At 34.6% G+C, this 14,473-nt stretch overlaps 2 protein-coding genes across 2 annotated transcripts in view; one reads left to right on the forward strand and one right to left on the reverse strand.

The window, feature by feature from the left end:
• Positions 1–315: 315 nt before the first annotated feature.
• The window catches only part of CDH19 (cadherin 19), a 61,256-nt gene continuing 47,098 nt past the window's right edge, over positions 316–14,473 (forward strand). The window contains exon 1 of the mRNA XM_080684556.1: positions 316–435. The gene's annotated coding sequence lies outside the window, so the exon portion shown is untranslated. The remainder of the gene's footprint in view (positions 436–14,473) is intronic.
• LOC308256353 (guanine nucleotide-binding protein G(I)/G(S)/G(O) subunit gamma-5-like) lies at positions 4,753–4,992 on the reverse strand (the record flags this gene model as incomplete). Its single annotated transcript, XM_080684599.1, has 1 exon — positions 4,753–4,992. Exon 1 carries the CDS (start codon positions 4,957–4,959, stop codon positions 4,753–4,755), a length of 207 nt encoding a protein of 68 aa, XP_080540725.1. The 5' UTR covers positions 4,960–4,992.

The raw sequence follows: 14,473 nt of genomic DNA on the forward strand, positions 1-14,473 counted from the left end.
GGCATGACCTTTCCACTTGCGGAATTCTCTTACATAAGTTGCATCTCCCCTTTATCAGCTCAAACCAATAAGTACTTTATTTTTTTGTTTGTTTGTTTGTTGTTAGAAAAAAGGAAAAACCCATATATAATCAGCTCATACTACTTGCTTGAGCTGTCTGCATTTGAATTCCAGACTATGAGTGGACACCAGAGAGACCTTATGATATTTCACACAAAGGGCTCAGTGTCCGTGGTTTTACACACTAAACCCAAAATAGCATTCAGTATTAAGCAGTGACATAAGAGTACTTAAAGCCCAAGCTCAGAGCAATGTGGCTCATGCAGTTTTGATGAGAAGCAAAGTAAGGACCATCTCTTCTAATACTTCTCAGGTGGTAAACATGAATTTGGAATGTTAATTTCCACAGAATTCCTTGAACTTGAGGAGACACAGGTAAGAACGTGTTAATCAGGCATATACTGAACTATATAAATTATTTCTTTAATGACTATAAGGGCAGAAAGTACTTTGAAAAGCTCTTTGTTAGTTTGCACTTCATAAAGGAAAGAAAAAATTATAAAATTTTAAACCTGTGACATGTATACTGAACTTTCTCTAACACAACTATATGGGAGAGCAACTCGCCATCTTTACCATTTAGACGGAGGAAAATAAAAAGTTGCTCACATCTAGAACTTTCGAAACATTGTTTCCTGGGAGGTATGTTCCACTCACTACTGCATCTTTTACTTTCTCTAGCCTTTGGTTTTTAATTTATCATGCATTAGTCTGTACTATCAAATGTTATGAACAATAAAGTTGTCAACCTTAAAGATATGAGGGAAATATTTATTTACAGAGTGAATATTTTAATATATGATAAATAATTTATTTTTAGTAAATGATATTCAGTTTGGTGCTTTCTGCATATCAAAATAAATCTAAATGTTTCTTTGAAGGATAATCTATTATCAAATCTGACATACAGTTATTTACTTTTCTTTCTCTTTTTCTATCAAACTTGCCATTGACATTAGACAATTCTGAAAACCAAAAGCTTAAGTAACTAAGAATGTTATAATAATAATACTAATAAAAGTAAACTAATGAGTATATTATGAATATAAACACATACATATTAAAGCATGCATATATATTAATTTGCAATATATTATATTCATTACATATAATAAAAAGGCTAATTTATCAAATACAAATCACATGAATGTATAAATTAACAAAATGCAAAATGTTAATATTGACATTTAATATTGTTTCAATTTTAATTTGTTAAAAATAATTTTAATTAGGCTGCTAATTTTGAAAAAATATTCATTGAAGTTTTGTCAAAGAGATTTAGTAAATCTGTAACTAACATATATTTAAAAAATCAACAACAAACAGAGGAAGAGGTAAACAACAAAAAATATCTAAATAGTATGGTAAATGTTTTCTTTATATTATATAAATTTAACTTGAGCTCTATGAATTCACTTACTATATTTATATAGAAGATATTATTTATATAAAATGTTTGCAAATTTAGTAATATGGATATTTTGGGTGTATTTACAATATCAAATAACATAATAAAATATGTTCAAATAATACTCTATTAAAATTCTAAATACTTTGGATGTTTAAGTATGTCAATTATATAAATATGCATGCTTATAATTTTTTATTTGAAAAAGCTAGAGGGGGTGAAGAATTACAAACTTCCAGTTATAAAATAAATTACTGAGAAGTATTATAAAATATAGGGAATATAGTCAATAAAATCAGAGTAACTTACTAATGGAATGTATGTCAACCATAATTTAAAAATACATTGTAAAACTATTTAAAAATGTTTAAATTTCAATATAATCTGAATATTCTCCTTACCAAATTTTTTAACCAATAAATTATTTCCTAAAAGGAATAAACATAACAAAATTAAAAGTCTGGAATCATTCAATTTTTAAAAACAACCAGCTTATGATATCTAGAAATCATCTAATTTATTACATGTATTTTCTAATTTCCCAAGTCTTAACAATGACTGAAATGTATCAGATTATGTAAATTATATTGGCATTTTACAGCCTCAGTTTTAATAAGTCCTTTCCTTGTGTGTTAATGAAATATTTATTCTTTCTCTCTCATTTCCTACTTCCCTTCCTCCCTCACACACACACAATTTGTAGAAGTCTTAAAGCACATATTATCTGCTTATATTTTTGTTGTTTTTTTTCCCCTTTGGAATGTTTCCAGAATACTTATCTCCAGCCAGGAGACTTTTTATAAATTCAATTAAATCATCATAAATTGAGGATGCTTTAAAATTATATGCACAAATGCCTCCTATGCATTTTTTAGAATTCTTATTATTCTTTTAGGAATTTTTATAATATAAATTGATACTGCATTGTTTGTCACCCATTCTCTTAACATGTGCCCCTTAAATATTATGTTATACTAAAGGCCCGGTGCACGAAATTCATGCATGAGGGGGTGTCCCTCAGCCCAGCTTGCACTCTCTCCAATCTGGGACCCCTCAAGGGATGTCCGACTTCCCAGTGGGATCATGCCTAAACAGGCAGTCGGACATCCTCTCACAATCCAGGACTGCTGGCTCCCAACTGCTCGCCTGCCTGCCTTCCTGATTGCCCCTAACCGCTTCTGCCTGCCAGCCTGATCACCCCCTAACCACTCCCCTGACAGCCTGATTGATGTCTAACTGGTCCCCTGCCAGCCTGATTGCCCCTGACTGCCCTCCCCTGCAGGCCTGCTCACCCCCCAACTGCCTCCCTTGCAGGCCTGATCACCCCTAACTGCCCTCCCTGTAGGCTTGGTTCCCCCAAACTGCTCTCCCCTGTAGGCCTGTGTCCCCCCCAACTGCCCTACCCTGAAGGCCCGGTTGCCCCCAACTTCCCTCCCTTGCAGGCCTGGTCACCTCTAACTGCCCTCCCGGGCAGGCTTGATCACCCCCAACTGCCCTCCCTTGCAGGCCTGGTTCCTCCCAACTGCCCTCCCCTGCTGTCCAACTTGTGGTGGCCATCTTGTGTCCACATGGGGGCAGCCATCTTTGACCACATGGGGGCAGCCATCTTGTGTGTTGGAGTGATGGTCAATTTGCATATTACTCTTTTATTAGATAGGATAGAGGCCTGGTGCATGGGTGGGGGCTGGCTGGTTTTCCCTTAAGGGTGTCCCAGATCAGGGTGGGGGTTCCCTTGAGGCATGGGGTGGCCTGGGAGAGGGGCCTGTGGTGGTTTGCAGGCCGGCCACCCACCCTCCCCCACCTTGGTGACCCAGGAGGAGGCCCGGGCAGGGGATTTATTTATCTTCTATAATTGAAACTTTGTAGCCTTGAGCGTGAGTGGAGGCCCGGGCAGGCCAGGGTGGGCAGAAAGCTTGGCTTCCTCCATCACCAGGGTAACCCAAGCCTCCTGCTCGCTCTGTGGCCGCAGCCATTTTTCTTGGGATTTATTTATCTTCTATAATTGAAACTTTTTTGCCTTAAGCAGAGGCCAAGGCAGGCCAGGAAGCTTGGCTTCCTCCATTGTCAGGGGCAACCCAAGCCTCCTGCTCTCTCCAGCTCCATGGCTGCCACCATTTTTGCTGGGATTTATTTATCTTCTATAATTGAAACTTTGTAGCCTTGAGTGGAGTCCAGGACTGGCCAGGGTGTGTGGGAAGCTTGGGTTCCTCCATTGCCAGGGAAACCCAAACCTCCTGCTCACTTCATGGCCGCAGCCATCTTGGTTGGGTTAATTTGCATACTCGCTCCTGATCGGCTGGTGGGTGTGGCTTGTGGGTGTAGCGGAGATATGGTCAATTTGCATATTACTCTTTTATTAGATAGGATTTCAGATATTACACAGTAGTATATAACATGTTATTGACAATATTGTGATATAAATTAGTGTTTTGTGTTTAAAAGAATATAGTGTTCTTTTCACATACCTTTGTTGACTGGGTTTTATTGCCACTGACCTCATGTTTGAGAACTCTGCTGATGAATATGAGGAAATGGAATTTTTTTATTTTTTTGTCATGGTGAATTTCTTTACTGCCCATGATCTTCAAATACCTGTATCTTTGCCTTGGCATGTCAGATTGGGGATGAAACATAAACAAATATGGAATTTAATAACCTTGTATGAATCCTTTTCACTGGCAAAACTGCTTACAGCTCACATATTTGAGAAATGAGTTACTTTTACCAAAGTGACCAGAAATACGTTTGACACTTAAAAAAAAAATCCACACTATTAGAGAGTTTGTTAGCAACTCACATCACCCCTCATTTGAGAGAATCCGGCACATGGTCTAAACCTGCCTTTCCACAACTTAACTGGTCAATTTCCTTTTGAAATGATACATGCCCTCTTGCAGATTCTTATATGATTCAGTAGGAGAATTCTCATCTCAGTTTCAAAACAGTTCTAGCTTTAGTAAAGCAGAAATGTTGGCTTCAGGAATTTGTTGCATTAACTGCTTTATAGAAGACATTCACAATCATCAAAGAATGTCTTTTTTTAATTTTTATACTAAGTATTTTATTTGTATGCTGCTGCCAGTGTATATAAAATAATCATTCTTGTGAAATAGAAATTCTTGAAAATTCAGAGAGGTAAATGTTAAGGACTGACAAAAGCAAAAGTTTGTATAATATGGCACATGTTATAGGGTAAGCTTTTTGTACAGGCTTCAGATTTAGCTCTCTTTGAATATTCACCGGTTCAAGAAAAGTGGTTTAGAACACCTTTAAAATTCATTTTACTACAAAAAGGAACAAACTTTCTGGGGTCTGAAGGGATTGGTACTTGAAGGTACTCCAGTCAGCAGAGGGTCATGTTGAGCATTTTGCAGACAGAATTGTTTCCAGTCTGCAGCTGCCTGGGAAACCTTCTCGCGGGTGAGCCCGGCCTCCAGCCGGAGCTGTTGAACCACGTTCTTCATAGCAGTGCCGCTGGAGGAAGCAGACATGGTGCACACGAGTGCCGGGCAGATTGGTTGGTAGCGGGTCTCGGGTCCGCCGGGGCCAGACGGCGGGGCAGCGACGTGAGGGGCGGAGTTCGGAACTTTGTCTCCAAGTTTCAAAGAATGTCTTAATATTAGAGCAAAACACAATTTTCAGAGACCCTACTTTGGAATACCAAGTCAAATACACACACACACCACCACCACCACCACCATCAACAACAAAAACACCAAGCAAACAAACAAACACAAAACAACAGAGAAGCAGGCAACAGGTGAGTGCTTACCTGAGTGGTTTCAGGGGTGGAGAGGGACAAAATGGGTAAAGGGTGACCAATTGTGTGGTGATGGATGGAAACTAGACTCTTTGTGGTGAGCATAGTGTAGTATATTAGATGGTGAATTATAATGTTGTACACCTGAAAATTATATCATGATCTGAGCCAATGTTAATAAAATAAAAATGTTGTATGTTATTATACAACAGTGACTTATCAACATGCAGGATTAGTATATCCACATTTTCTGTGTCTTCATTCTAAGAACTTACATGATAAAGGATCATTGTAAATTTGCAAAATAGTATATTAAAGTGGAAATAATTTGGGCACATAAGTTATGGTTTAAAATAACCTAAGTAATTTTTCTAGAAATTAGAAATGTCATTCCCAATAAAATGAGCAAGTTATATATCAATAATAGGACAGAAAAATGCCACAATTTTCCAGCTTTAAAGTTGAATTATAGCTACTAGTAAATTGTTTCCAAAAACTTGCTATCTATTTTATTCTTTAAAATCTTTAGTGAAGATTCTATGACATCCTTTGATAAAGAAATAATACTACCCAATTCAGAGAAAAACATGAACTATAAGTAGAACACTAAAAATAATAAAGAGAAAAGAACATAGATGCATCTTTTGCTTGTGTTTTAATGGTAATGCTTTTTGTCATTGAGCAAATACTTCTTGGAATTGCTCATGAACTAGTAGAGCAAAGTATAACCCTTTTCCTGTAGTGTTAGATGAAAAATAAAAGCTCCATAATATCACTTTTTAGTTAGATATTAACCCTCCTTTTAAATTACACTTTCCTGTTAAGAGCTCTCTAAGACATTATTTTCTCTTTGCTTATTTATTTTTTCTTTTTTCCTTTTTTTTTGTTTTCTTTATTGATTAAGGTATTAAACATGTGTCCTTATCCCCCCAATGCCCCCCCAAACCCCCACTCATCCCCTCATCCCCCTGTTGTCTGTGTCCATTGGTTAGGCTTATATGCATGCATACAAGTCCTTTGGTTGATCTCTTCCCCTTACCCCCACCCTCCCCTACCTTCATTCTGAGGTTTGATGGTCTGATCGATGCTTATCTGTCTCTGGAACTGTTTTTGTTCATTAGTTTATGTTGTTCATTATATTCCACAAATGAGTGAGATCATGTGATTTTTATCTTTCTCCGACTGGCTTATTTCACTTAGCATAATGCTCTCCAATACCATCCATGCTGTTGCAAATGCTAAGAATTCCTTCTTTTTTACAGCAGCATAGTATTCCATTGTGTAGATGTACCACAGTTTTTTAATCCACTCATCTGCTGATGGACACTTAGGCTGTTTCCAAATCTTAGCTATGGTAAATTGTGCTACTATGAACATAGGGGTGCATATATCCTTTCTGGTTGATGTTTCTAGTTTCTTGGGATATATTACTAGAAGTATGATCACCTGGTCAAATGGGAGCTCCATGTTTAGTTTTCTGAGGAAACTCCATACTTTTCTCCACAGTGGCTGCAACAGTCTGCATTCCCAAAGCCACTGTTCTCAACACTGCCTGGTACTGGCACAAGAACAGACATATAGACCAATGGAATAGAATAGAGAACCCGGATATTGACCCAAACCACTATGCTCAATCAATATTTGACAAAGGAGGCATGAACATACAATGGAGTCACAAGACAGTCTCTTCAATAAATGGTGTTGGGAAAATTGGACAGATACATGCAAAAAAAAAATGAAACTAGACCACCAACTTACACCATACACAAAAATAAACTCAAAATGGATAAAGGACTTAAACATAAGACAGAAAACCATAAAAATACTAGAGGAATCCACAGGCAGCAAAATATCAGACATATGTCGAAGCAATAGCTTCACTGATACTGCTCCTAGGGCAATGGAAACTAAAGAGAAAATAAACAAATGGGACTACATAAAAATAAAAAGCTTCTGCACAGAAAAAGAAACCATCAACAAAACAACAAGAAAGCCCACTACATGGGAGAACATACTTGCCAATGTTATCACCGATAAGGGTTTAATCTCCAATATTTACAGGGAACTCATACAACTTAACAAAAGGAAGATAAACAACCCAATAAAAAAATGGGCAATGGACCTAAATAGATACTTTTTGAAAGAGGATGTAAGGAAGGCCAAGAGACATATGAAAACATGCTCAAAGTCATTGATCATCCGAGAGATGCAAATCAAAACGACAATGCGATACCATCTCATACCTATCTGAATGGCTATCATCAACAAATCAACAAAGGACAAGTGCTGGTGAGGATGAGGAGAAAAAGGAACCCTCCTACACTGATTAGTGAGTGACTTTGAGCATGTGGAGAGAAATAGTGCGCCTGCGTGTAAGGCACGTAAGGGAAATGAATGCAGCATGATTATAGTAATCAGTCTTTAGCGAACATTGTAGTTTGTTATTAATAATTATGTATAACAGAATATTGTAAAAATTAAGTTATGAAATTTTTATTAAAACATTTCTTACATACTAATATATTAGCTGGGCCGCAAAAATATTCATTGTGGGCTGCATGCGGCCCATGGGTCGCCAATTTAACATGCTTGGAATAGAAGATTCACATTATTTCATTGAAAACTAACATTGTATTTTAACTAATGATTAAAATAAAAATAAAAATAAATTAGATATAATGGTAGACATTTAGATGGGAAATGAGACAATAGATAATACAGATTTCTCCAAGATATTTCAGCTTTAAACACCTAACATTTTATTTGAAACACCTAACATTCATTAAAATATCCTTGCTTCGGTGTTTAAGTAGACAAGATTTTAAGTAGATTCACACCATACAGAGTGCCTTCTTCAAAATGAGTATTGAGGCAGTGTCTATAACATTAAAAAAAAAATAGACTTTGAGATTTAGTCTATAACTGGCCACCAACCATCCATGCTACTTTGCTATAAGGTATTATAAAGGTGCTTATGGGATAAATGGAGATTGTTAATAGATATTTCAAGGACTCAATTTTTCCCTCCTATAAGTAATCCCTCAAATTAAAAGAGAGAAAGAAAAAAAATATTGAACTACTTTTACTATAATATTGCCACCTACAGCCCCAAGAGCCGCATTTTAATATGTGTTTTGCACCCTGTTTGCTGGCTTTAACCCCATTATAGAAGTTAGACATAGTTCTTTAAATTGATGAAGATAAAACTTTATTTTCTTTCATTTATTTTGTGTGTTTTGTTAATCCTAATCTGAGGATATTTTGATATTTTTTCCATTGATTTTTAGAGAGAGTAGAAGGGAAAGGGAGAGACAGAGAAAGAGAAACATTGATGTGAGAGAGACAAAGCAATGGGTTGCCTCCTGCACGTACCCTGGGGACCGAGCTTGCAACCCAAGTATGTGCCCTTGACCATAATTGAACCCAGGACTCTTCAGCCTGAGGGCCAACTGTCTATCCACTCAGCAAAACTGGCCAAGGCACTTTTCTCTTATTTTTAAGGATAGCTTTAGAACCCATTATTTTAAGAGTTTTCTTTTTTTTGTTTTTTTGTTTTTTTGTTTTTTTGTTAGGCCTACTGAGTGGTTTCCTAATGATGGAGATATTACATTAATTGCCATGCTTTTTTTCTATGAGAAGCTAGTATAGCTGAGCTTAGTTCAGCTTTCCACAAGCCTTCCATAATACATTATATTTTGGTAAGTTTTCACAGATGGAATAATTATCTTTATGTAATCAAGAAGGGGTCATAGAAAAGACAATTTCTAAATAGATCCAGTTACAAATGGTATAAGTGCCTAGATTATAATATTTCCATCCATTAAGTCATAATTAGTCTTCTTTGAAGCCATAATTGTTCTGTGTCTCATTGGGATCATTTTCAGCCTATATACGCCCATACAACATCATACATTGTTTCAAGCATGACAATTTTTATTTGTCATAGTCATTTAGCCATGCTTGGGGAAAAATATAATGGCATTCAAATCATTTGAAAATACATGTAGAGCACATAAATCAAGGACAATGTATCTTACACTATTTTTACAAAAGTCATCTATAAAGTTTAAAAACTGTGTGTATTGTTTGTGGAAATAACAGCAGCTGAATATTTCAAAGTTTTGGAGTAAAGAAATGATCAGATCCTTACCACTCACCTATAAGTAGGTATTTGTATAGTTAGTTTAAAACACGTAACAATATGTGTCAGACCGTGGATGCATAAACTCATTTAATCAAGATAGCAGCCCTAAGGGATAGGTTATTATTATCCTCCCTTTTCACATGAGACAACTAAGGCTCCCAGAGGTTGGGTCATTTCCCTGAAGTCATTCAGCTAGTGGGTGGCAGACTGTCTTAGCCATCAGCCATCCTTGCTGCACAGGTGGACTCTTCAGTTCACCAACTGTCTTCAGAACATTTCATCTCGACATATTTGGGAGAATAACACCTTAGTCGGTAAAGAATAATTTCTTGATCTTTACTATGGTGCTAAATAACCATTATTTGTGTAAAATAGTTTTATAATTTATTATAACATGATATATATATGTATTAACTGAATAAATATTGAAACATAGAAATACTCATGAGGAAATTTAAATCAATTTATAATTCCTCAATTCAGAGGTGATTACTGTCTGCATATGAGGGCAAAATCTTCTACACTTTCTCTGCATTTGTCTACCTTTTTCCCTTAAATGAATGGAATCATTTTAAATGTATTTAATTTCTTTTCCCATCTAACCAAGTATTACACCCATATTCCCATGTCATAAAATGACCTAAAGCATCACATTCAATGGCTGAATGACATTGTGTGAATATGAATTTTGAAATTTGTTTTTATTCACTTTTTTCTACAAGTGAATAAAAACAACTGTGAGACTAATTTTATGTATTCTCTCCAAATAAATAGATTTGGAGTTTTCAGGGAATTCCCAGTGGTTTTAAATTATACAATGACAATCAAAATAGAGACAAATGTACATGGGTTTACCTCTTTAATAATGAAAGTCACATTAGAATAATGTTTCAGATATTAGAAATAAAGAATTGCTTTATTTGTACTTGTTACTTATTTTTAAAAGAAAATTAAGAGAAGAAGATATTTCTGTAAAGAATATATTTTCCAGGTTTGACAGCAGTCACACAAAAAAATAAGTGTAAGAAATAGCCTATGGACATGCAATGGCTAAATTAATATCAGGTTACACAATGGCAAAGACACAAATTCTATACAGATTACTTGGATTGGCAACATATAATTAAGAATATGGTCCAAAAGGAGTTTTAGACAGATCATCAGGACAGAGGCATACAAAGATTTAGCCTTGAAATAATAAGGAGAAATCATGTTTTGGTATATTGTGGAGGGTAGGGGTGTGTGTGTCAGGGGTGAGATACCTGATTTTTTTTTTTAATGAGATTTTGCAGTGTGTATTTCAGCAACTGGAATTTGTCTCTTCTCATTCTAGAATACTTTGCCCACCCAGGCTCAATCTTGTCAATGTTTAGCACTTCGAATGGGGTGCTCATTAAACTACATCCCTCCTCACTGCTCAAAAACAGTTCCCGATGGCCAGCCAAGGAGAAATGCACTTGTTAGTCCGTATCTTAGGACACCACACAAATAGGGAAAGGAGAAGGCAGTACTGTCAAAGAGGGCTAGAAACATTCTTCTACAGGCAGTCTGACTTTCTATTCCTTTATCTGTAGCACACAGCTTTTATTCGTGACAGTAAATATGCACAGTATGTTTAATGAGAGTTCATAAATGGGACAAAGAACAATCTTTTATATTCTAGCTCTGTGGAGAAAGAGTTGGCATATGGACAATGACAATTTTGAGTCCAGAAATGCTGCTTTCTTCTCACTTATGTATGCAGGCTATATCACTCATATATCTTTCCATATTTCCGATTAGCAGTTCTGAGAAAGCCATTTAAAAGTCTTGAGGGAGAGTGTCACTCTATAAGGCTGCCAACTTTCCTTTGATTTTTAAGAGATCACAAATAGGATTAGGTTTCTATATTTAAACCATCCACATTTCCCCAGCTTTCAACTTTTATCTTCCCCCCGACAGCCACCAAATCCATCATTCTGACTTATTCTTCCATTTTTTATTAATCTCATGAGTCTTTAGAATAAGTGGGCTGGAGGTGTCTTAAAAGATGGTAATAGAAAACATTTTTTATGTCTAGTTTCAAGACTTGTCCAAACAGTATAATGCAATTTATAGATCTGTATTCAATTTTTAAAGATGACAGATGTTATGCATGATATGCCAGATATCTATAAAATTTCTTTCTTCCACTCAGTAAAGCATAGTATATATTGTTCACTCTGTGCCCTTAAGATTAGGTTTCCAGTCCTACCTTTACTGTTAAATAACTATTTGGTACTGGGCAGATCCCTTAAATTTTCTAGATATAAATTTCTTCTATGTGAATGCAATGTATTAGATGAAATAAATTTTTCTCTTTTTTAAAATATATTTTTATTGATTTCAGAGAGTAAGAGGGAGGTAGAGAGAGATAGAAATATCAATGATGAGAGAAATAATTGATTGGCTGCCTCCTGCACACCCCACACCGGGGATAGAGCCCACAACTTGGGCATGTGCCCAGACTGGGAATCAAACCATGACCTCCTGATTCATAGATCTGTGCTCAAACACTGAGCTATGCTGGCCTGGCATTTTCAATACTGAAATTATATGATTCTACTTGGACATAATATTTAATATTTATGAAATAGTGTTACTTAAATATAGTACTATTAAAATTGTTTCATTATATAATGTTATGTTAATATCAATGCTATTTTATTATTATACATCATATATTTTGAATTATACAATATTCTATATTTTACTTAATAAATATAAAGAATTATACCTAGATTCTGGCAATTAGATTAAATTGAAACACACTAACATGAAACGGTATTAGCATGAATTTCTTTTTCCATATTTAAATAATATGCCATTTTTTATCCAGCTATTCACCTGATTGGAAACTATAACAAGGATTGCAGATGTAGGGTGAAAATGTCACTGCTTGTTTCTCTAGGGACCATTTCAGAATACTAATTGATAGCACTTTTCCTTATTAGCCTGGACTCAGCCCTGAGTATTTCTCAGTCTGGCGTGTTGACAGCTGCCAACATTCTTCAATCACAAGTGCACCATTATTTGAAATGTTTTCTCTTTCCCTTAAATAGAAGGGTATATTTTTACCATTATAGAAAATTTAGAATGTAGAAGAGTATAAACAAAGCCACATTATTTCATCATTCAGACATCATTTCTGCTACTATTTCATTCTTGTACTTTTATACAAAAAGGTTCAAATAAAAGGCTACCCATATTTATTTTATTATGATTTAGGATTATAAAATTATATTTTGACTTAATTTTAAATTTAATTGTGAAATATTTCAATCATATAAAAATATGACATATGGTAGAGGAATCACCCAGATTTAATGAATACTATTGTTTGATATATATAATTAAATTGTTTTAGAGGGAGAAAAATGTGATAGTTATTTTTAAAGTCCAGCCTTTAAGCCAATTTCTCTCCCTACTATCATGGCAATTATCATGATAAATTTTGCATGTCTTTTTTTTTTTAACCTACACTTATTTTACAATCTATTTATGAAAATTGTCTGGCAGTGTATTATTTTCTAATTTTGAAACACTTCTACAATTGGTATTATGTAGTACCTCAATCTGAACTTCCTTTTTTAATATTTTTTCCAATTAATTGGATCTATATTGCCTCCCAGTGGACAAGTTTGAAAGTGTCTTCATGTAGAAAGTAAAAAATATTTTTTAGTTTATAGGTTAAACATATTTTTCCTCCTGTGAGACCATAATCTCAATTAAGATAAAGAACATAGCCATTAACCCACAACGTTCCATCATGAGCCTGGTCATCCTTCCTTTCTGTTCCTTCCTCACCTCCATTCTCTTTGAACTACCAATCTGTTTTCGGTCCTGTGCTAGGTTAACATTTTCTGGAATGACATATTAATAGAAACATAGAATATGAATTTTTTGACTCAGCATCATTATTTTGAGATGTGTGCATCAGCAGTTCATTTTGATGTATATTAGTCACTTGTCACAGCAGTCTACTTGAATGACTGTTATATCTTTATCTATAAGAAGTTGACTACCAGATATTTTTATTTTCCACATCTTGTTGTTTGTGCCACCATCATGAATTTTATTTCTACATATGTTATATATTTGCAGCTCATTGTTATTAATGCATAAATAGTGAAATTATTTTTAAAATATTAATAAAACACAAAAAAACATTTTATATTTACCTTTATATTTTATATTTCCATATTTTATTATGTTGTGTAAATTCACATGTCCTTAATTCTGAAGAATTTTTACTTAGTATTTTTAGAGTTCAGTGATATTGTTGATTAATTTTTCTACTTTGCTTTGTTGAAGGTTATCTAATTATAGGTTAAAAGTTTTTCTCTCATAACTTTATGAATGCCATTCTATCAGTCCTACATTATTTCTGATGAACAGTTATTGGATATTCTTACTGTTTCATTTTTCTGGTGAAATTTTATTATTTGCTCTTTACACTTGGCCATTCTCATTTCTTAAGCCAAGATCTCTCTTCCTTTTTAGGACTCAAATGACATATTTATTATACCACTTAAGATCATTCCTCAGTTACTAATTTTTTTAATTTTAAAAATGACTATTGTACTTTTTCTCTGTACTGTAATTTTAATAATTTCTAAAAAACAATCTTCAAAACCAATGTATTATCTTCTATATTGTTTCATCTTTTGATAAAACCATCCTGTGAATTTTGTTTTTATTTCAGATATTAATTTGTGTAGGAGTTTCTTTTGGTGCTTTTTAAATTTCTATTTCTCTGTTGTGTTTCACCATGTGGTCATTGAAATAGTCAATTTAAGCAATTATCAATATTTGGTAAGACTTTAAAACAAATGGTAAGTAGGAAATTCATAATAAATGAACCAACCAACAATACACGCATCTACTAATGAATCTTGAAACAAGAACAACTTTCACACTAAAAAAAATGTGAAAAAAAAACAGGTATTTCATGCCTCCAGACATCGTGCAATAGGAAGTACTGAGCATCAGCTCTGAGTACTTTTGACAAATATTTAAAATTTCATCTAATCAAACCTCTACTGATTTATAGAAAACAAACATATTAAGTCATATTTTGGGA

Source organism: Plecotus auritus, assembly GCF_963455305.1.
Source record: "Plecotus auritus genome assembly, chromosome: 8".
NCBI classification, from domain to species: Eukaryota; Metazoa; Chordata; class Mammalia; order Chiroptera; family Vespertilionidae; genus Plecotus; species Plecotus auritus.